Source organism: Grosmannia clavigera (genome assembly GCF_000143105.1).
Source record: "Grosmannia clavigera kw1407 unplaced genomic scaffold GCSC_140, whole genome shotgun sequence".
In the NCBI taxonomy this organism is placed as follows: Eukaryota; Fungi; Ascomycota; class Sordariomycetes; order Ophiostomatales; family Ophiostomataceae; genus Leptographium; species Leptographium clavigerum.
Window position 1 is genome coordinate 1,481,380 of NW_014040801.1, and position 22,318 is coordinate 1,503,697.

The 22,318-nt window shown below is 56.3% G+C and overlaps 6 protein-coding genes across 6 annotated transcripts; 2 read left to right on the plus strand and 4 right to left on the minus strand.

Moving 5' to 3' along the window:
* Positions 1–401: 401 nt before the first annotated feature.
* Positions 402–854, minus strand: CMQ_1025 (uncharacterized protein; the record flags this gene model as incomplete). The annotated part of the gene is made up of 2 exons (XM_014318104.1): positions 402–738; positions 823–854. 2 exons carry the CDS (start codon positions 852–854, stop codon positions 402–404), a joined length of 369 nt encoding a protein of 122 aa, XP_014173579.1.
* A 780-nt stretch (positions 855–1,634) lies between these two features.
* CMQ_931 (protein-tyrosine phosphatase) lies at positions 1,635–3,811 on the plus strand (the record flags this gene model as incomplete). The annotated part of the gene is made up of 3 exons (XM_014318010.1): positions 1,635–1,689; positions 1,775–2,050; positions 2,118–3,811. 3 exons carry the CDS (start codon positions 1,635–1,637, stop codon positions 3,809–3,811), a joined length of 2,025 nt encoding a protein of 674 aa, XP_014173485.1.
* Positions 3,812–5,948: 2,137 nt separating this feature from the next.
* Positions 5,949–7,490, plus strand: CMQ_712 (uncharacterized protein; the record flags this gene model as incomplete). The annotated part of the gene is made up of 1 exon (XM_014317791.1): positions 5,949–7,490. One exon carries the CDS (start codon positions 5,949–5,951, stop codon positions 7,488–7,490), a length of 1,542 nt encoding a protein of 513 aa, XP_014173266.1.
* Positions 7,491–7,768: 278 nt separating this feature from the next.
* Positions 7,769–10,704, minus strand: CMQ_1646 (uncharacterized protein; the record flags this gene model as incomplete). Its single annotated transcript, XM_014318725.1, has 2 exons — positions 7,769–8,957; positions 9,020–10,704. The coding sequence occupies 2 exons, from the start codon at positions 10,702–10,704 to the stop codon at positions 7,769–7,771; spliced, it is 2,874 nt and encodes a 957-aa protein (XP_014174200.1).
* A 491-nt stretch (positions 10,705–11,195) lies between these two features.
* CMQ_1422 (cellulase family protein) lies at positions 11,196–11,804 on the minus strand (the record flags this gene model as incomplete). Its single annotated transcript, XM_014318501.1, has 1 exon — positions 11,196–11,804. The coding sequence occupies one exon, from the start codon at positions 11,802–11,804 to the stop codon at positions 11,196–11,198; it is 609 nt and encodes a 202-aa protein (XP_014173976.1).
* A 1,237-nt stretch (positions 11,805–13,041) lies between these two features.
* On the minus strand, positions 13,042–15,076 carry CMQ_853 (uncharacterized protein; the record flags this gene model as incomplete). The annotated part of the gene is made up of 5 exons (XM_014317932.1): positions 13,042–13,406; positions 13,635–13,782; positions 13,836–14,606; positions 14,670–14,875; positions 14,992–15,076. 5 exons carry the CDS (start codon positions 15,074–15,076, stop codon positions 13,042–13,044), a joined length of 1,575 nt encoding a protein of 524 aa, XP_014173407.1.
* Between the last annotated feature and the right edge of the window lie 7,242 nt (positions 15,077–22,318).

Consider the following 22,318-nt stretch of genomic DNA (forward strand, 5'->3'; position numbering starts at 1 on the left):
TGTTTGGAAAAGAGAGCAACTCGACTCTTTTGAGTGTTTGCCAATGATTCCCCAGATATATAGTCTTGCCGCCTTGTTTACGGCCCAGGAGATCTATCTTGTTATGGCACATTATTTTTTGCATAAATTCAAGCCGAGATACACGGCCTTTTGGATTCTGAGACCAGGAGTATTCAAGTGAAGGATATCCACATTTGTACTAGAATCGCCGTATCCCCAAGCTGTGTAAAGTTCTAGTCGATCTTTCTGGTCGCCATGCACTCATCTTTGGGCGACTAGCTCACGTGACACATCCAGGTGCTGCTATCGACCTGGAGGCAATTGGGCTGCTGTGCGCAGTGATAATCGTAGTCAGTCGGGCTCGTTTGCACCATACATGTAAATTTCTTTTCGGGAAGAAGTCATGCTTCTACCGCCGGGGACATGACAGCCTTGTCAGCCGTGTCCTTGGCCGCAAGCACGTCCACATCGAGTCCCTCCATGACTTCCACTACGAGTCCGACGTGGTCCAGGAAGGCATTGACTGACACGCGCAGCATGCGATTCGTGGTGGCCTCGTAGGCGGTGCGCAGGACGGTCTTCAAGTCGTCGTTCCCGGCGTCCTCGGCATCCACAGAGTCATCGGCAGCCCGGACAGAGAACGAGCGGCGAACAGACGGCGACAGCTCCTTGTCGACCGAGAGGGCCTGCAAAGCAATGCTGGCTAGTCGAGCTGTGGGGAACGGCACATCAATGACTCTAACGGGCTGGTGATCAGCAGCCAGTTGCAGTGAAGGAAGAGGCAACAAAAACAATGAAAACAAGGAGACAGGGATCGCTCACAACGAGCACGGAAAGCTTGGGTCGACGGCCATGGTGGCGGTGTGGGAAAGGTAGGGTGGCCGAGGCTTGTCGCGCCGGTCTACTTGCCTGCACTTTTTTCCGAGTTCGAATTTTGTCTGGATGCGGGGCAATCGGTAACAAGCGCGATGGTGTTGTCGGAACACGTCAGATGACTAAATTCTTGTTATGTGCTAGTGTAGTTTCGTTGATGTGGCGGTTGCCGTGGTTACTGTTCGTGGCGGCCCAGCCCACTGGCCCTAGCGTAGTTAGGGGCTGGCCATTGGCTGAATTAGGGGGTCCCCCTGGCTGCCTTGCCTGCAATGCAACGCAGGAGAAACGACAACAAATAACAAGGCCGGTCAGACAACAAAATGGAATAAAAAATAACCCAAGAATAAAGCCGAAAAATACGGTAACCTCGCTTTATTATTCCCTTCAAGAATGCATACGAATACCGGAGTGCGCAATCCTCTCTGACCCGACCAACTTCCTCTTCTTTTCCTTTCGCCATCTTCGACTTTATTCATTTTGCGTCGCCCTGCCTCAGTCTTCCCTGCGGTGCATTGCCGTCGTCTCTTCCCCTCCTCCTCCTCCCTTTCCTCGGGACCTCCACCTCATCCTCTCTGCATCCCTTCGTCTCTGCATCGCGAAAGCCGTTGTCGGGCCCGTTTTCCCATCGTTTTCGTCCAAGCAAGCAGCCCCCCCTCTCCATCATTCTTGTTTACGGCCACTACCGTCTGCTTTCGTCACGATTTCGCATGCCTCTCCTCAAGCCATCAAGCGAGCCCTGTCTTGAGTCCTCTTCGTCTGCAATGGCACCGTCTACGAAAGCTCCCAACTTGGGGCAGATTATCGAGTATCTCCCGGGTAAGCCGCCATCTCTGCGTCATCCGACTCTCGCTCCTGCGGCTTCTCCTGCTGACTAGGCTCTTGTTGTTTTCTTCCTCGCCAGACCGCCTTTATCTCGCCTCTTATTTGAGCCCGCCCGATGCCGACACCCTCTTCCCGTTTGGCAACACGGCCAAGACGAGCAGGAGACACAGGTCTGGACGCGAGCCGTTCTACTTCACCGTCGATGACTCTCTCCTCTACAATGCCTTTCACCACGACTTTGGCCCGCTGCACGTCGGTCATCTGTACCGCTTTGCCCTGCACTTCCACGAGATTCTTGCAGCAACAGAAAACCAGCAGCGGCCAGTCGTCTTTTGGAGCAAAGCAGATCCCCGAAGTAGGTTGATTCCTGGCGCCTTGCTTCCGTGTCGTTGGCGCCTGTTCCCTGCTAATGATCACCCCAGGCCGGGCCAATGCATCTTGTCTGCTGGCGTGCTACATGGTACTGATTCAGTCATGGCCGCCCCATCTGGCTCTGGCCCCGATTGCTCAGGTCGACCCGCCATTGATGCCGTTCCGCGACGCCGGTTACAGCCAGGCCGACTACGGCATCACAGTGCAGGACATTGTCTACGGTGTCTGGAAGGCCAAAGAGGAGGGCTGCTGTGTCCTCGACAGCTTTGACCTGGCCGAGTACGAGACGTTTGAACGCGTGGAGCACGGCGACTTCAATTGGATCACGCCGAACTTCCTGGCCTTTGCGTCGCCGCAGCACGACCCTGTGACCCGGATCACGGAGACGTCGGAGCCTGAGCTGTACGAGTCGCTTCCGCGGACGCTGGATGCTGTGGATGCACACCCGACGCTGCCGCAGCCCTTCAAGAACGTGCTCCGGCATTTCTCGGAGCGCAACGTTGGGCTTGTGGTCCGGCTCAACTCGGCGCTGTACTCGCCGTCGTACTTTGAGGCTCTGGGCATCCAGCACCTCGACATGATCTTTGACGACGGCACCTGTCCGCCCATGTCGACGGTCCGCAAGTTTGTCCGGCTGGCACACGAGATGATCAACGTGCGCAAGAAGAACATTGCCGTGCACTGCAAGGCCGGACTGGGTCGGACAGGCTGTTTGATCGGTGCCTACCTGATCTACCGCCACGGCTTCACTGCGAACGAGATCATCTCCTATATGCGCTTCATGCGTCCGGGTATGGTCGTGGGCCCGCAGCAGCACTGGCTGCACCTGAACCAGGGCATCTTCCGCGAGTGGTGGGTCGAGGAGCGGGTCGAGCGCAAGCTGCGCCGGGAATATGCCGCTGCAGCTGCGGCCGCGTCTGCTGGCGCTGGAGGCAACCTGCCGAGCACGCCGATTCGCGCGATGCAGAAGGCCAATCTAGGCCGGTCAGCCCAGCATCATAATCAGCATCCGCAGCCGGCATCGACGCCGCCGAACCGCAGCGTCTCAGGCCGCTCACCACTCAGCGAGATGGACCAAGAACGCACGAATGCCGCGCAGGAAGACTATCTTCCAGCTCCGACTCCGGGACAGCCTCGCAAGGCAGTTCGGTCTGACCGGCACCACCCGTACTCGCGCAAGGCCAACTTCACATCCACGGTAGAGGAGGCGACGGAGACGGTGGTGCACGAGGACGAGGAGGCCGAGCTGTATGTGGTCGAGCAGGAGAAGAAGGGCAAGGACGGCCATCGGTCCAGTGGTGACAGCCGCAGTGCCGATTCGGAAGAGGAGGTGTATCTGCGGATGCGCGCACACCGAAAGACGACAACGACGACCACGACGACGGTATCGTCGCCAGATGCTGCTGCACGACATCGCAAGGCACGATCGGCCAGCCACAGCACGGCGGCGATACTGGCGGCAGCCCTGGAAAATGACGCGTCAAATGACGCCGAGAACATCGGTTCGGCCATACAGCGAGTCAAGTCGATCCACAACCACGAGGGCCAGCGCTCTAGCTCAGCGTCGGTCGTGATGGCCAAGGTGCGCAGCTCGGAGCGGACGGCCAGCGCGTCGGCAAAGAAGATGGCCAGTGCACAACCTGTGGGAATACGCAAGACCAGCGGTCGCGTGGGCAGTGCCGGCAACATGCCGTCAGTGGCGGCCATGGCGTCAGCGCAGCGCAAGATCTCAGGCATGCAGTAGCCGGATGGGATGTCCTTGGCGTTTTGATCTAATTGACGAATTACGACCGACTTCTCATTATGACTACATCTTCGGCTCACACTATCCTTTGGCGGCGATCGCTAATTTGCTGCATGCAGTGGCGTTTACAGGGCTGGCTTACACACAAGAGAGAAAAACGAGAGAATCAATGTTTACGAGAGGGGTCAAAGCTGGAGGATAGTGGTCTAACGTCTGATTTTATGTTTTGGGGCTCTAGCACAGGATTGGCGTTGGGTGTAATGGGAATGTCTCGACAATTGTTCATGTTCGCCTTGTTCTCTTTCTGCTCTCGCTTACTTGTCAAGACACTTGATCACACACATGCGCTGGATGAACGACGGAAAACTCTTGGGCTTGATCACATGGACATGGTATTGAGGAGAGGATGAGGTTCGCGTTGATTTTATGGCTGTATATCTGCGGGCTGCCTTGGATACTTGGGAGTATTGTTTCAATAAATGTGTTATCTGCTCACCCCGAGCTGCCGATCAAGGATGCCTTGCCGATGGAGCGTACCGACCAGCTCAACAGGCCATAGAGGTCTGATCTTCCTTCCCAAGGCCCAACAGCCGACCGACAGTAGCACCGGCGGTTAGCAGTGACAGGGCTGCTTTCCCGGCCGTTTTCCCAGATCACTTTCATTCCCGAAAGACCGGAAAAGAGGGGAAGGCCGTATTCCTTGTTTGGGGGGCCTTGATCGGATCCAAGAGGCGGAAGACAACAGCAGTAGTACTCCGTAGTTGGTCCTTGTGACTGTGAAGACCCTGGCTTGCAGGGGGGTGGAGGAAAAAGGACCGTCTTCGTCTGTCCCTTGGAAACTGGTCCTCGCCTTCACACACTAGACAGTCCATCCGACTCCAAGGAGACGCAGGCAGGGTCGTCGAGGCTCCATGCGGGATGGAAAGCGGCCGGTCACAACGGCCAGGACGGGAGACGTTCCCCAAAGGAGGGGCGTAGACGCGAGAGACGAGCTGCAGAAAGGATGGGCCTCCCGAATGGGCCTCTGAGCACAAGAGTCGAGCCGTCCAAGTCGGGGCATCGCGCAGGGATGGCCGGCGCGGCTTCTGATTGGACGGCCGGCGCCGCGTTAGGGTTGCGGGAGGCTGAGCCTTATGATTGGATCAGACCAGGGAGGGCGGACCCCTCTGATGGTCCACTCTTGCGGCCCAATGGCCAATGGGGGCTGCCGGCGCGACTTCTCCTCTGCAACCAATGACAAGACAGAAAAATAGCCGCCGACATTTCCATCGCATCTTTGATCGAGTACCACATTTGCGCATGACAGAAGACAAGATGCGCCCACTCCGGCGGCCGCGTAACCGCAACCACACCTCCAGTACGGCTTCGGCTGCTCCTTTGCTGGTCTGTTGCATCCAACTGACAGGCAGCGAGTGGATCGCATCCGTGCTGTTGGTAGCACTGGACGGGATGGTCGGCAGGACTTGACCCCGAACTGTCGCGATGGCCCCCTTTGCCGTTGGAGCCTCGACAGGCTGCAGCAGTACCAGTGGGAGACCGGAAGAGAGGACACACCTTCTGGTCTGATGACCGACCTTTGTGCTCGTATCCTGTTCCTCCCATCCACTTCTCACGTAACCCCTCTTCATCAGGGAGAAGGGACCCGGTCTGATCAACTTCCAGGCACACCCTGCGGGTCGGTGATGATTATGCAGTCTTCTTGCGGCCACCCCCCCAGCTACGTTTCGTTTGGGCTTGCAAGTCCTTGTGGTCTAAGCGAGCTAGAGCTCATCCGAGCTGGTCAAAAGGGAAAGCGAAGCTTGTCTTTCCAAGAAGCAGGCAGACAAGAGGACAAACACAGATAGTATATGCCTCTTTTCCTATTTATTGTCCGTCTGGCTCGTTTTTTGTTTTCCCTCTTCCTCGTGCTGCTTATGCTTCCATTCCAATGCATCCACCCACTGGCAGACTCAGCAAGCTTTCGCTGAACATGGTGCCGGTTACTCGCTCGCAGAGTCAGGCTGAAGAAAGATGGATGGAGAGTGAGGGGAATGGTGATGAAGAGAAAGAGGAAGATGACGAGCAGGACGAAGATCAAGAAGAAGATGACCAAGACGATCAAGATGACGATGACAACCAAGGTCCCGTCCGCTCGCCCATGACCGGCCTGCTGTATGACGTGGACGGGCTGGACGACGAGATGCAGGAGCTGATCCGCGAGCTCTTCCGACCGCTGGCACCCGAGGAGACGCCGCCGATGGTCGTTGAGTGGTGCGGTGTCAGCAACGACCCAGACGTCTATGCGTTCCAGCTGCGTGAAGTGGTGCCGCGTACTATTCGCATCGGTTCGCCCAGCAGCCGAATCCCGCGGCCGAGTTGCAACTGCACCGGTTCAGCTGCCCAACCGTGTCGCCATCTCATCTGGCTGATGGACCAGATCGCCCGACAGATGGTCCACGACCACAACCAGCCGCTTGTGCTCGATGCTCACGGCTTCCCGCGTGTCCTCGCTGGCTCCCGTGCCCATCGCCGCATCGCTGACTTCCACATCGACGTCCTCGCCCGCACCCTTCACTGCAGCCCCGGCTCGCCCATCCGTCGTCGACCCGATGTCCACCGTGTCCGAGAGGCCCGTGAAATCCTGGCTGGTCTTGCTGGCGTGCGTGACGACGTCGGCGTCGATGCCTTTGCCCCGGATCTCTTCGATGTCGCCCCGGAGAAGCTGCGACAGATGCTGTGGGGACCAAGAAACGAAAAGAGGAACAGGACGAGCAGTCAGATAGAAATGGAGAATGACGACAGCTCTTCCAGCTCTTCCAGCTCTTCCTCTTCCAGTTCATCCAACTCTTCCTCCTCTCGCTCCCAGCCACTCCTTCGCCTCGTCGACCTTCAACGCACAGTCTTGCGGCTTCTGCTGTCCAACGACGAGTTTTTCGGTTTGTTTCTCAAGCTGCTCTCGCCCTCCGACAAGGCTCGCGACCCCTTTCGCAAGATCCAGCAACGTGTCGAGCATGTTCTCGAAATTCTGTCGACTCCAGCCCCAGCCCTGGCCCTGGCCTCGGAGCAGGTCACCGTGGCCTGGGCAGCTCGACAAGTCCGGAATGCCGTCGAGCAGATCCGCATCTTGTTGGAACAGCCGCAACACCGCCATCACCGCCTTCACCGCGCCAGTGCCTGTCGTGCCCTCGTCTGGATCTTCAACACTCTCGTCCTCCATCACAACCGAGACGTCCACGCCGGTCTGACTCAGGACGACCGAAACTTGTACCAACGGCTGATTGGAAACGCCGGCGACGATCTGTCTGTCTCCGAGGCTGCCTCCGGGACCGAGGCTGCCTTCTTCCTCCTCGACGAGCTGCAGCTGCTCTGTGACCAGGTCCAGTTCCGCACCCAGCTCGAGCGCATCCGTCGCCGCATCCAGATCAATGGCTATCGCCAGCCATACATGCGCCGCTTCGAGGCCATCCTCCTGCAGATGCGTGCCATCCGGGCCGAGGATGACTCCGAGGAAGAGCAAATGGATGACGATGACGATGACGATGACGACGACGACAACAGCCACAACAGCTCGCCACCACTCCTGCAGACCCTCCATGCCCCGTCATCGCCCGCGGCCGGATCCAAGCGCCATAGATCCGCCGTCTTGACCTCGTCAGATCGCGGCGAGAAGCGTGTCCGAGAAGCGGGGTGCTGTCGATGATTCCATTTTTTTCTTCCTCTTTTTCTTTTCTCTTTTCCCCCTTTTTCCCCCTTTCTTCTTCCTACCTTTTCTCCTTCTTCTTTTCCTTCTTCCTTCCTCCTCCTTTCTCCTCCCCCTTTCGTCATGTTATTTACTTTGTCGTCATCACTTCCTAATCACATCCGAGTGCTGCATAGTCATAGCAATAATTTGATTAGTGTTCTCGATAATGGGGTATCTTACTTCCAACCTCTCAAAACGCCTGCTTAACAGTGCACGAACGCATCTATGACGGCCGGCTAAACGGACAGATGAATCTGCCGTCGACGTCCCAGGCTCCTCTCCTCAATGTAGTACTGCAAGACGCTGTGGTCCATGTAGTGCAGGATGAGTCGCCAGCGCCGCGGCGACCTGGCTTCTTGCTGTCGCTTCTTGGTGCTGCTGGCGAGGTCCCACATGCTGGCGCCGGCTTCGGGCACCGGCGACACGGCGATGCCCAGCAGACAGCACGGCGGCCGCAGCTTCTTCTTCTCTTCCACGTGTCGCGGCAGAACCCACTCCGTGCGGAAGCAGCGCTTCAGCCGCGGCGAGCTGCCGTTGCCCGAACCTCTGGACGTCAGGCTGCCTCGAATCAGCCGCAGCACTGCCACGCGCCCAAACATGCCGCCGACAATCACAACCCCGATCTCCGGGATGCTCTCGAGCAAGCTGAGCCGATGGTAGTTGGCGTTCATGTCCCAAATATAATTGGACGCCACCGGCGGTTCCATCAGCTTGTTGGAAAACACGCCCCACGCCTTCTCCATGCCTGTGGTGAACAGATCTGCCTCTAAGCCAAAGGTCCGCAGGATCGACAGCCGCTTTGCCATCTGCAGTAGCTCCGGTATCTTCTCTGATCCCGTGAGCATCAAGTCCTTGACTTGCCTCTGTCTCTGCGGCGCACACCGGAGGATGGTGACCAGTTTCGTCATCGAGAGGTCGGGCCATGCCAGCGATAGGCTGGGACAGATCACCGATCCGAGTTGGAAGTCGTGACTGTGATGCTGCTCCTCTGAACCGTAGCGCCCGTGGTTGTGTCGGTGGTGACTGGGCGTGTTGCCACTGCTGCTTCTGCTGCTGCTGACGGTTGTGCAGCTTCCCTGTCCGTTACCGGAGTCATATTCAGACCCATCCTTGTACCCTCCGCCGGAGAAGGACGTATAAGTGTCCACAGGCAAAACCGAGTCGTGTTCATCCGAGCTGTCCTCCCCCCAACTCTCGTCGTCAGATTCTTGCTCCCCTTCAGCTTCCTTGTTAGCTTGGCTGTCGGTGGCAAGTCTCTGGAAATTTTCCGGACAGGAGAGGTCATTATCGCCTGTGAAGTTTAGGAGATCTGGAATGCCCAAAGAGCCTGCGGCAGAGGCACCTGCTAGTGACATGGGCGGCATTCGCTTCGACTTAACAAACGCCTTTGCGGGAAGAGGTAGAATTCCCCAGCCAATGGGCCGACTGTAGGGGGTACATGGTGTTAGCATGGGACTGCCGAGCGCAGAAGGGAGGGGACAACGCACTCGCCCCGAACCGGAGGAAGAATGACGAGAGCTCGGTTCACTCCGACTTTCCAGAGATCGAGGAACCAGGCATTACCGTGGATATCCACTCCGATCACTTTTTCGGCATCCCCGTTGGCGTCGTCAATAAAGGCAATGCCCGGCATGTTGTGGCCGGAAAGCCCGAGAGGGAGGAGAATGCGCCAGTTGCGATCACGCAGGTGGAGCAGACGGAGCAGCTCCAGGTCGGACGTCGGCCTGCCGTCGGCGGACGCGGCCGGTGGCCGATGGAACACGCCCAAGCGACCGGTAGAGCCGGCAGAGCGAGACGGTGACGGCGGATAGAGAGCAAAGGCAAAAACGTTGACCTCATATAGGTTGGAGCTGACGGCGATCAGGCGCGACTGGGCATGGATGGCCAGGCCCCAGGCGGACATGCCGACAGTCTGGTGGAAGAAGGGCTTGGGCTTCTTGAGTGGCTGCTGCTGCTGCTGCTGTCGACGTCGCGGACGGCGTGAGCGGCGTTCGAGGTAGTCGCGGATGTGGTGGGTGTAGTAGGCGATGACGTCGCCGTCGTCGTAGCCCAGCAGGAGGATCTCCTGGCTTCCCAGATTGCCAACGATGGCGTGGTTCGCCTGGTGGGGGAACTTGGGGTCGATGTAGCCACCAATGGTCCGGGCGGCGCTGCTGGGTCCCGGACAGAGGATCAGCTGGGGGCCGCGCAGGATCTCGGGAGCTGGCTGTGGCCGGTAGACGTGGATCTTGTCCTGGTACACGGCAAAGTAGAGCTGGGTGGTCTGGTTAGCAGCAAGCAGGCAGACCGACGCTTTGACGACAGGAACACATACGTTGTACCGCTGGGACAGGGCGGTCAGGTTCACTCGCGCGCGGGCAACGCGTGGGATGTTGGTGCCGTGCAGAGGCACCGACTCCTTCAGAGGCACCGTCTGACTGGGGCCACCGGGGCCACCCGGGTCACCGGGGCCAGCCATGTCGACGTGTCCCGACAGAGCATTAGCCATGGCAGCAGATACGAGGCCGATATAGGCAGTACCGGTAGCCACATGGGTTCCCAGGCCGTCAAACACGGTGTGTACTGAGCTTTGCATCAACTGCGTGTTCTGCGTGTTCTGCGTGTTCTGCGTGCTCGGCTGATTGGTCTGGGTCGCAAGGTCGTTCATCAAAGCGTTGCTCGTGCCTCCTGTGATGCCTTGATTTTGCAAGAGGCCGTCCGCCATTCCATCCGTCTCACTGCTGTCGTAATCTTCGTCGTTATGGGCAGCACTTTCATTTCCGCTGTCGTGATCGTATTCGTGGTCGTCTTCGCTACTATCGTTGTCATACTGGTGTTCGTCCTCATCCTCATCGTATTCACTGGCTTCATCCTCCTCAGATTCGTCCTCACCATCCCAGTTTTCGTTGTCACCACTCCCTTCGTTCTCGTCCTCAAAGTCCATGTACTTCTCCAATCTGGAGTATATCACTTCCCTGGCAGCGGAGCCAAACTGAAAACTGTCAGGAGGCGACTCGGAGGGAGAGAAACTACAAGAGACATAGCATACCCTGCTTTGCAACGTCTGCACGCCGCAGGACGCGTTGACCCAGACACACTCGACATCGCCTGTCGGACGGGACGAGGCGTGCGAAATCCTATACGGCTCGCCAGGCCCGGCAAAGGCCAGTTCCCCCGGCACCTGGCTGGCCATTCGGGGGGATGCTATCGATAAAGGCAGTTCGATTCGACGATATTGGGGGGGCTATGGAGCAGCGAGTCGGCAGCCGGGAAACTCATCGATCAGAGCGATTTGGAGTAGGAGAGAGGAGGATGGAGAAGATTGGTGGGGAACGTGACTAGCGCCAATAACTAAAGATCATAACACAATGACTCCCGCAAGGAGCAGATGAAACGAAATAAGCGACCGGAGTCTGGGGGCTGTGTGCGTTCGCGTTCTGCAAACGGGATGTTTTTGAGCGAAAGATGAAGGCCCTGAAAGAAAGGGAATCTTGATCTGCCTTTTCTCGGCTGCTCGCAACAAAGCATTCTGGTAAAGCAGGTACCGCTGCGGGGAAGGAGCGAGAGCTATAGACGCTAATGACGTATCCACCATGATTGCTCGAGGACAATAGATTGTGTCCCAGGCACAAAACGCCACAACACAGCCACAAACGGCTTACGATTCAACCTCAACCGAACATCTCATCCCAAGCCCAACAGATCCCGCAAGCGGTAGTCCAGCACGGGCGTCAGCCAGTCGTCGTCTACCAGTTTGTACGTCTCCTCACTGCCGTCAGTCTTGCGCGGATTAACGGCCCAGTAGCCAAAGTCAGCATCGACAGCGGCCAGGAAGCGCAACAGGTGCTGCCAATAACAAACGTCGCCGACTGACGGTCGATGGGGGGCACCAAACTCGGCCACCCAGACGGGCACGGGCCCGGAATCTCCGGTCTCAGACTCTAGCAGATATGACCAGGCTGACTGCATAGCTGCCGCAAACGAGCGGTAGGGCCGCTGGACGAAACGGCCGCCAAGACTGCCCCAACCAGACCAGCCGTAGACGTGGACTGAGTAGACGACGCGATGGCTAACTTGGAGCTGCACTGGACGGGCAGCCACGCCGCTCAGGTCGTTGCCTGACCCGGTGCCACCCACAACGATCAGCCAGGCCGGGTTCAGGGCCAGCAACCGCTTGCCGCAGTGCTCGGCTGCCGTCGCCCAACGCTCCCAAGACATCGTCCCCCACAGCCCGCGAACCTCGTTGCGCAAGTCTGCTCCGATCACTCGCTTGTTGTCTGCCAACCGGCCCATGACCGTCTCCTAGTGCGCTATCCACGCATCTTCCGTCTGTCTCACCCGGCATCGCCATCCTGGCAGCCACCCTGACAGCCATCCTGACAGCCATCCCCCCTCGTTCGCCCATCCGGCGTCACACGGATTCACTCCGCAGCACCACCGCGCCGCCGTGATGTGGTTGTTGACAATGACGGCCAGCCCGGCTTCTGTCAGCGCCTCCACCGTCGCCACAAACACGTCCAGCGCCCGCTGGCCTGCCAGATCCGCGTTTGCTACTACTCGCTCGGCCCTGATCACTGGATTCGCCATCACCAGTTCGTCTGAGTACGGCAGCCGTACCGTGTTGAAGCCCAGCCGTCGGATCGTCTGTGCAATCGCTGCTCGGTGCTGCACATCTAGCCCACCCACCACAAAGTGCTCGTCGCTCGCCCCGTACCAGTTGACTGCCCGCAGCCGGAATCGCCGCTGCTTTCCGTCCACAATGTCTCGCCCCTGCGTCCGCAGCGGCAGCGCGTACTCTTCGATGAACCATTCCTGGCTCGACATCGCTAGTGGCTGCTGTGCAAACTGCTGCGATCCGGCGTCTGGCTCCCATGGCGCTGATAGCTTCGCTTCTGCCGTCCACACATAGCCCAGGAAGCTCCCTAGCAACAGCACTGCCAGCAGCAGCAGTCTCTGCCTGGTCTTTCTGGTCCTTCTGTACATCGTGCACAGCATTGCTGGTCCAGTTGTGTTCGTGTTGCTCGCCGTGTGTTGAGACGTCGGCCGGACAGCAATCCGGCATATTGCTGACATCCAACAACGTAACATCCCGTGACCATTGCCCATCCGTCACAAGCCAAAAGCCAAAAAACAACTGGAACGTGCACATCAATTATACACATACACCCAAATACTCGTATATACATATAAAATACACTCGCTGTGGCATCCCTTTCCAATGCCCGTTATTGCATGCACAGACACCAATGTTGGCACAATCCAGAAAGTATGATAACACAATATCTCGTAGCGACAAGCCAGGGCCATCCTGTCATTTGCTGCATTCCGGTCCGCCGCTCTATGGCGTGCTTTGCTCGCATTGTGCTAGCCGCTTGCCAGCTCAACGCATGTCGTCTAAATCTCGTACACTTTTTGCTCAAGGGGGGTATAGTCGTGCTGATGCCTCTTTCTTCTAGTAGTTTCGCTCCTCTCACTCTCGTTCACGTTCGTTTTCGTTTTGTCTTTTTGGGCGGCCGTCTGTCACGATCCCTCAGATCCGATTCATACCCAGCGGATGCCGGTTGTCGAGTTCGGCTTGCGACGCGTCTTGACTGGGACTACGCGTCGTGTGTGTTCGCGGTGGTGGCGATCTTGCCGTCCTTGACGGCGCAAACGTCTCCTGTGCGTCCCACCGGATAGACGACAGCGATGTGTTTAGTGGTCGCGAATTCGAGGACGACCGCGACGGCGCATTGTAGCGGGCTGCCCGATTGAAATAGTCCGGCGTGCGCCGACCGCTGGAGCCGCCCGTGATGCTGGTAGAACGCTCCACACGGGCCGAAGCAGTGGCTGCCGAACTGCCTTCTTCTCCTAGGCTGGCCAGAGCGCCCATGCCCACCAACGGTGTAGGCGAGTCTGGGCTGTCTGTCGACCTGGACATCTTCCATGCCGATGCTGGTGCCGATGCTGGTGCTGGTGCCGATGCTGGTGCTGGTGCCGATGCTGGTGCTGGTGCCGATGCTGGTGCTGGTGCCGATGCTGGTGCTGAGCCTGTGGTAGGATCGATGGTGGTTATTATGCCATTGTCCTTTGCCATGGGATACCCCGCCGAGGAAGCACCCCGAGAAAGCATCTCGTACGAACGTGTGTCTTTTTTGAGGTCATCGAGCCGTGCGTCAACGGAGACGAATTCGCGCTGCTTGTTCTGGTACGCAGCTGGCCTGAACAGCTCCGCCCAGCCGGTTACAATGGACCAACGGCCCAGCAGGACTACCAGCCACAAGCCGTTCATCTAGAGAGAGAGGTCAGTGCCAGCCAGGGGCTCGGAGGCAGGGTCGTGCTTACTGCCAACAGTATGAGAACAGCACCGACGGTCGACTTCTTCACCGTGAGCGACCCTGCCAGGTATAGACAGGGATCCTTCTTGCCCTCGTTCTCGACCAGGCACACCAGCCAGTCGACCGCAATGGACGGCTTGTGTGCCAGGCGGACCACCGTGTTGTCCTGGAAGACAAAGACGACGCTGAAGAAGATGACGTCGACACAGATAATGAGCACAATCGCGATACCCCGCCACTGCAGCTGGATGACGCGGCGCACTCGACGGTACGCCTGACGCGGCGTCATCGTGCGGATACTGTTGGTATACGACGGCAGGCCCGAACCTTCCGTCGAGGCCGCGTTGTCCGACAGCGACGCCAGGTACACCTTGATGCAGTAGGCAAAGGTGAAGAGCTGGATGATAATGGCCAGGCCAGCAAATACGAGCAACGGAATCCACAGGTCTCCCAGGCTGTTCTTGTGGTTGATGTGACAGGTCGCGCCCAGACGGAATGAAACACCGCTGAGGACGGCAGCCAGGATGGTGCCCAGAATCGGGATGCCCCAGCCCGCTGCCAGGGCAAACCACATGAAGCTACGGCCCACGACCACCTGCCAGCAGATCTGCAGGTGCAGAGACATGGACCGCAGAAACACCCACACCACGCTGGACCAGCCGCCGAGAATGAGAATGAGGCCGGACGCACCGCATATACTGCTGGACTGTATGCTGTTGGGTGTGATTGGGTCGGCACACTGCTCTGGATGGCCCGCCAGCGGGATGACAAAGCCGAGCTGTACTGTCAGTCAGGATTCCAACCGATGGAGAGCTGGGAGAGCCACGGAACACCAACGTACGCTCAACAAAAGCACGCCGGTCGTCAGGCAGATGCTGAGATAGTGCCGGTGCGTCTTCTCTACTGGAAGCATAGCCCATGACAGCAGCAGCGCAACACAGCAGATGGTGCTGATGACGGCAATCCACTCGGCTGCAGCTGTCAGCTGGTTGAAGTTTTCTGGGTACACCCAGTCGGTGAACGGGCATGGCAGACAGCACGACACGCCTGTCAGGTTAGAGCACAATCGTCCGTTGGTATCTACATTCGGGGTGGATGGGGGACGAGTTAGATACCGGGCTGGCTGGCTGGCTTGGAATGGGAGCACGCTTCGGTCGACTTACAGCCTGTGGTGGATTCAAAGTCGGACGCCAGCAAGAAGGGTGAAATGCATGCCGCCCTCTCAGCGAGAGCGAAAGTGTGGTCCATTGCGAATAAGACAAGGGCTTGAAAAGCAGCGTAATATCCGGCTCAATGGCTCCGTCACAGGCAAAGGCCCCGGGGGCGACCGTGTCTCTCGTCCTTATAAGTGGCCGAGGGCGGGGAAACCGAGAATGTACAATGGCTGCCTTTTCCTGCTGCACAGGCGCAGCCGCCTTTGGGATGAAGGGACAGCAGACGAGATCGTCCTATGCTGATGAGCTTAAGAGCCGGATCCCGACAGAAGAAACGAGAGGTCCGGTGGCGGTGAGGTCGTACTTAAAGCAAGGCGAGTTTCGTTAAAAGAGGCGCAGTAGCGGGCGAATATGCGTTATGCGGTATGCGATATGCGATATGCGATACTATGTATAGACAAAGAAAGCCGTAGGACAAAAGAGCGGCGAAGCCAAGGACAGGTGTTTGGTAGGAGCTGTGCGTCGCACATATATGTAAGTCGATTCGAGGATGCAGTCGGGGCGCTGGTGCGGTCGAGCGGCCGAGACACAAGGAGGAGTGGGAGCAAGGAGGAGTCCTCGCCGAAAACAGAAGCAGGGAAAAAGAAGGACGAGAAAAAGGAAGACAAGAAGCAGTACGAAGTACAAGTCCAGTCTACGACATAGGAAGCAGAGGAAGGAGTGGCCAGGAACGGCAGCAACGAACGGGGCCAGCTGTGTATTATACCTCTACAGGAATACTACCACAAGAAGCATATGTACTTTATGAGATGCAGGAGCTGGCCAGAGCGATGAGAGACAGTGTCTCACTTGCCTGCCGGGGTACTCTCTTTACAGCAAGATACTCGTGCACTTCCGTTCCCAGACGGCATTGTGTCTCTTTCTGTCGATGGAGGGGAATAATGGGACCGGGAACATGGTTAGCAAAGTGGAACCCCTAAATTTTTCGCTGTTTGAAGAAGGGGGGCAACTTCCCATCCTATCTTGGAGCGGGGGGCAGGAGCCCCTGGACCCAGACTTTTCGCCCTGGTGATCCAATCCAGAAGGTCAGCACTTGCTCCAGCCAAGCAGGGCCAAGGCACCATTTCGCGCACACGGCCGCTCACTCGTCGAGGCCGCGCTTACCTCATTTCCAGCCGCCTGCGGAGCAGCGAACGAAATCCCAGCACTAGGCCCAGGCCGGCCACAGCACACGAGTAGAGCCGTACAGCCATTTGAGTGGCCTCTGGCGCTGTCGCGCATTTTGCTCACTGCCTGGTTGAGCAGCCTGGCCATCCTGATTGGGGCAGCCCAGCTACAGCACTTGTTGCACGGTCCTGCACCGCTCTCACAGCATCAACCACTCACAATGGCCGCCACACCTTCTCGAGCAGGTGGGATTTCCTCTGCAGACTCGCCATTGGCCGGCCGAAAACGACTCCTCACCGGAGCAGAAACCGTTAGAGGCGTTCTTCTCTCTGTCATAGCCCAGCGTAGCCGATCAGCTCCTCTTTCAACACCCCGGCTCGCTCCATATTAGATACTCGTACGGACTTACTATGTATGGTAACCCCCTTGAGCAGTGCGCAGTGCAAGGGGGAGAGGGAACCAACGGCACAGTATTGAGCAAAGTTCGAATACGGCAAGGGCGTAATAAGATACGAGTACCCCGTATCGTTCCCCTGTCACAGAAGAGGCGCAAAAAAAAGAAGAAAAAAAAAACCAGCCCCTGCTGCCAACCCCTCGCCTCACTTGTCCATTGCTCGTCTCAGTTGCCGTGTCTGGTGTCTGAGATGCGCTGGTCTTCTGTCTAAGGCTGCCAGCCACCGTTGCGGTGAAGAAGCGCGACGGCAAAAAAGAAACGACAACGCGGGAAGAGGACGCACAAAAGAAGAAGAAAAGGCTCGACATCCCAGGATCAGTCCGCAACCAAACCACCAAGATGTGCTCGCGAGGAAATTGATCGGCAATAGCATTGATGCCCGATCGACACGGTACATAGTATGTGCAATGACCCAATCCTTTGATCCTCCCAAGGACCGCTCACGACACGTCTATGCCGTCTATGCCGTCGTTGCCCCTCTTTCTCTGACCTGCCATGCGGGGCGTAGCCGAGATCTGTTTGCGTGCTTGCATGTGAGGTCCAGAGAAGGCATTGTCTGCAGCAGGGCTCCGTATCGTCGCTTTGGCTCCCGACTGCAGTAGTCGATGTGCGCCAAGGGCTCCCATGCGCCACGCGACGAGATCTGCATTGTCCAGTCATGTAAAGTCTGGGTCAGATTAATCGGTAGTCACGTGCCTATCATATCCCCGCAAATTCCCTCTTTCGTCTGTTATGAAGCTCTCCTATTTGCTACTAAAATCTAGCTAGAAACCTTGCTAGACAGGCTGTTCGGAAGCCTGTTGGGAGACTAGACGTATATACGGAGTACTTCAAAGAAACGAAATTAATTGATCGAATTCGTCTATACGTATGTATCTTACGGAATACGGAGAACGTAGCGACCTCCGCAAATCGTGCAAGGAACCTATTTTCAACGGGTCGATTAGCGTCAGACAAGGTAGAGATCTGCTCGTAGGGTTTCCAGCAGATGAAGCAGATACAGCCACCGTACGGAGTACACGATGGGTTCTTTCCGGTACGATGTGCGTTTTGACAGCGAACGCCCAGATCAAATCTACTTGTTTGAAGGACATCCGCGGAGACACCTGAAAATCCAACATGTCGGCAGTCCAAGTATGGATCGATGAGGGCATTTGCAGGGGTTTCAGCCATATGGAATTATCAGCAGCTGTCCAGCGCAACGTCAGTAACGGCAATGCAACGGAGCTGACTGAACGGGCAACCAACTCGACAACGATGATTTTCGACGATTAGCCGGAGATAATGCCTATACTGGCATCGGCTTGAAGAAACTCGTGCGGTACGAGGTGGATGGGATATTATTCGGACTCGCCACAGGTGCACTCACCAGATCTAAACGGTGGCAAAATCTCGCTCGACCTTGGCAGCCTTACTTGACAGGGGCTTTCAGGCGTGCAATGGCGACCGTTTCCACCGTTAGAAGTACTGCTCGATTGTTCACAGTGGCAAAGATCTAAAGACGCGCCTGAAAATACCTGACAAGGGGCGCAAATAATACCCCATCCACCTCGTACTATTTAGTATCTCGCGGAGTAAGTACGGAGTGCTCGTCAGCTGGAAGTATGAGCTACTTAGTCTGTAAATAGTACCGCTATTTGTAATCCTTGGCAGCTTTTAGAGCATGGCCCCGCCGTACATAGTACTATGTAAGATACATTGTAAAGCAGGATACAGCTTGTAGACAACCGTCTCCTCCCAACGATGCACAGACCCTGACTCTGTTGCGTGTCATCTTCAGGCATTAAACTCAATCTGGCCAGCAGGGATCCATGCCCTTCGCCTACGTTTTACGGAGTACACTACTATGTACAGCTAATGCAAGTATACATACGGAGTACAGAGTATCAAGTAAGGTATTTTTCTTTGAGGCCCACTGGCCAAGACCATTCATCAGGCGTTCCCCTTCCTCTCTTTCTTCATCTGGGCTCTGTCCCTGTACGGAGATACGAAGTTTCTGGTCAACTGTTGAAGCGCAAGGTCGACTCCCTGTCCAGCAAGGCCATGCGATGATGAAAATGGCACTGTCTGCCAACCATTGCCAACCATTGGCTCCCAAGCTGCGGCAGCCCGCCACGCATGAAGAGGAATGCTCATATTCCGTATTCGTGCAAGTGCATAAGTGTGTCTGGTGATCGGGGTCGTGGCTGTCAGATTTTAGTGTCTCTTCGCACAACTATCTAAAGTCGGGCCGGCAGCAAGTACTGCGCGCTTCTACGGAGTACTTCTTTCCTACAAACGAATACGGAGCACGACGTAGAGAGCCAGAGGGGCTGTTTGGCAGAGACATGGCATTTTTTCGGCTCATGTCAGAAAGGAAATTGTGATCACACCCGCTTCTAGTTGAAGAAATGCATCAACTGCGACGCAACCCAACACGCCGACGCCAACGCTTACTGTGTACGTAACAGTTGTGTTCCATATGGCGTGTCGTCGCCGAGCCTTCCTTCGACTGTCCTTTCTTTCGCTGGCGTGCGAAAGTCCCTTCCTGCCGCGGCGACATGTAGCAGCTCAATATTCACGACATGGCTTGCACCCTTTTCTGTCATCCCTCTGCACATTTTCCCTTTTATGACCAATTCTAACGTTCCCTATTGGTGCTTAGCTCGGCCTGTCTTCTTTACGAGTAGACAAGTGCTCCGTAAGATACATATACTCCGTACATACGTAGTAGTGATTCCAGAAGAGAAAGAGAAGGCCTCTTCTATCCTCGCTCCCGAACTCGCCCTGGCTGTGCTCTGAAAGCAGGACAAACCTACAAAATAGTGGCTTATGTGCATATATCCGTTAGAAAGAGCAATATACTACGTATGTAATCCGTACTCCCCGAATCTTTTGCTTACTAAATGCAACACTCCGTACTCCGTACTCCGTAAAAACTGACCATCAGTCCATCCCAGGACAGGAAGAGAGGTTACATTGCCCCCGGGGCTCCTTCGCATCCCACCCTTGGTCGCCCGTAGACCCAAAAATGCTACTCCGTATGTACTTGTGACAATAAACGGATAGAGCAAACTGATCGTACTTATCTTACGAAGTACGCAGGATATCGTAAGATTCAAGTAATTCGCTACCCATGCTCCATTATTCTCAGGTCTCTGCTGCCCGCTGGCGACGCTCGTTTACCTAGAGTTGCGAAAACCGGCCATTGCATTTCCAGTGAGAAAAAAGAGGAAAGGAAAAAGAACCAATACATACGTCGTAGTACACACTCAGTACAGGGCCGAGGTTGGCGATGCCGCTAAATCGTTTCAGGGCAGTCTACCGAAGCCGCTAGCAGTCGGTTCGACAAACCAGGAACACAAGCGCGAAGGCTCCGTGGGGATGCGGTATACTATCTTATGGAGTATGTACGGAGCACTCCGTTCGAGGAAGGAAGATCTACTCTGATGTCTCGTCTGTCTACGAGTTGCCAAAAGCAGCCGTTTATGCGGCTGTTTTGCCGCCCGATAGAGTTTGCATTATGCAACAGTCCATTCTCGTATCATGGGCACCGTTGATCTCTCATAGAGGGTACCAGTGCGAGCAGTTATCGTGGCATCGCTCGTCGGAACGTCCAAACAGGTCTGTGCTCGACGAATTAGAGCGGCCTGCTCGATCTCGCAAGCAGTTGGTGGCCTTCTAGAAACAGGCCTCGGCTAGTTTGGCGTGCTTAGCCTCTTGGCTTGACCTCTGCAAGCCTGACTCTCTCTTTCTAGTCTTCGGCTTCTCCTTGTCATCAAGTCTTCCGATGGGAAACCGTCTCATGCACGCAATATTAGAGTCAGAGCGGCCGCCCCCTTCCCGGGAGTGAAGCCGAATAACGATGGCGACCACTTATCGCCCACGAGCATCGTAGCGTGACGACCAGGATTCTTTTGTGGGACAGCTGGCCATCGGATCGCGAGCTGTCCTTCAGGCACCTTCTTACATACGACGTAGGCAAAGCACGGAATGGCAGTGCCGAAACTCGCAGATACGAGTTACATTGGCGCACAAACATTCCTTAGTGTCACTACCACCGCCGACTACAACGTCTGCCAACCGGTACCAAACTCCCATAACCTCTTGGGTATTGTCCATCGTCTCATACCAAGTTCAAGCCCTCTCGTCCTCGTATTTTCTCCTCTTGCGACGACTCCCGTCTGTATCCGTCCCAGACGGCTGCTGTCACATCACACCCAAAACACGGAGAGAGCGAGAGCTGGCTCATCGAGAGAAAAAACAGGGGCCTGTGAGGCCCACCCTTTCCGTCTGGAAGAGCACTTGTACTGGTGGACCGAGCTAACGCCTCCCAATCTCCATATTCGACTGTGGGAAGAAAGTGAATTCGCGTAACATTTGTCTCTTGTTTAAGGCCGTCCTGGGCCTTGAGTAGTCTCCAGCTGTTGCCAGGATGGTGCCTGGCAATGTCGCATTGGCTGTTGCATAGCGGGGGGAGTCAAGGAGGGAAGGCGGGTTAGGGGCCCCTGCGGTTGCATGCTTCGTACTCCGTACAGAATACTCGTACATGGCAGACGTGGACGGAAACGCGTCTGGTCTGGTTTGTCAGGGCTTGACAAGACGCACACGCAAGCGAAAGCCACTTGTTGTCCTGTAGCTGGGTAGTCTCGAGCCCTGATCTGCCCTAAAGCGTGGAACTCGTATGAGCTGAAAATCTCTCCAATACCCATTTTTTCCACCGGTACGGAGTAGCCTCGTAGGCTCCATGGGGGCATCCGTACGAATGTCATCCGCGATCCGGGCTTTTGCAACCGTACTCCGTACTCGTAGTAGGCACCCGTCTCCTGGTCAGTATGAGCACGTTGTGTCCCTTGGTTAGATGCAAGTTTGCAGGTCCGAAGATGGAGTAACTGTGTCGTACAGAGTAGACAAAAAGGTGGTCGACAAGCCGCTGTGAGCGGTACCGCGGCAGCGAATGCCGTCTGTTCCCACTCGGTATGATCGGCAACGGCCGCCAGAGGCACGGCCACAACGGGAGGCCAGAAGCCGAGACCGACCAGGACGAACATCAAACTGTATCCGGTACCATGAACAGGCATTGGCAGGAGACTGTGTCATAACTTGCGGCCGTGCCGAGTCGTCATCGCTCACCTACTCTCGTAGGCATTGTGCCATCCACCAGCGTTGGCGGTTCCTGAAACTGCAGCGGCCATGCTGACATGAGGCATGCGAACTCTGGCACGCCTCCTGCTGCGCAGCTTCAGAGATACGGAGCAATACAGGACGAAGCCACGCGGCATGTTATGCTGGTAGTAGCGGGCGTCCTGAAGCTCCTCAGCATCTCTGACCCGCGTTGGCCCATGAAATCCCACAGCGATCAATTCCACGTTGGGTAGATTGCCGCTCTGACAGGCCACTCAATTGATCGTAAGATGCAATCAGCCAGGGCTCGATTCTTCACCGTAAGTGCCTATTTGATGGAGCTGGATCATATACGAAACCGAAACCGACCTTACGGGATGGACAACGTTGTATTCCATTGAATCGCCAATTCGAAACAGGTGATCCTCTTGACAAAGAGGGAGAAAAGTGTTGGGAATCCAACGTCGCATCGCCTCGCAGCCCATCTTCGAATGCGCTTGTACCTGCAGAGGTCCTATGTTGCAACCCTGCGCCGGATGAGAGTTTGGACTGTAGACGAGTCTGCGTCGTACAGTGATGGCACCAATCATATTAAGACTCTTCCACTGCAAG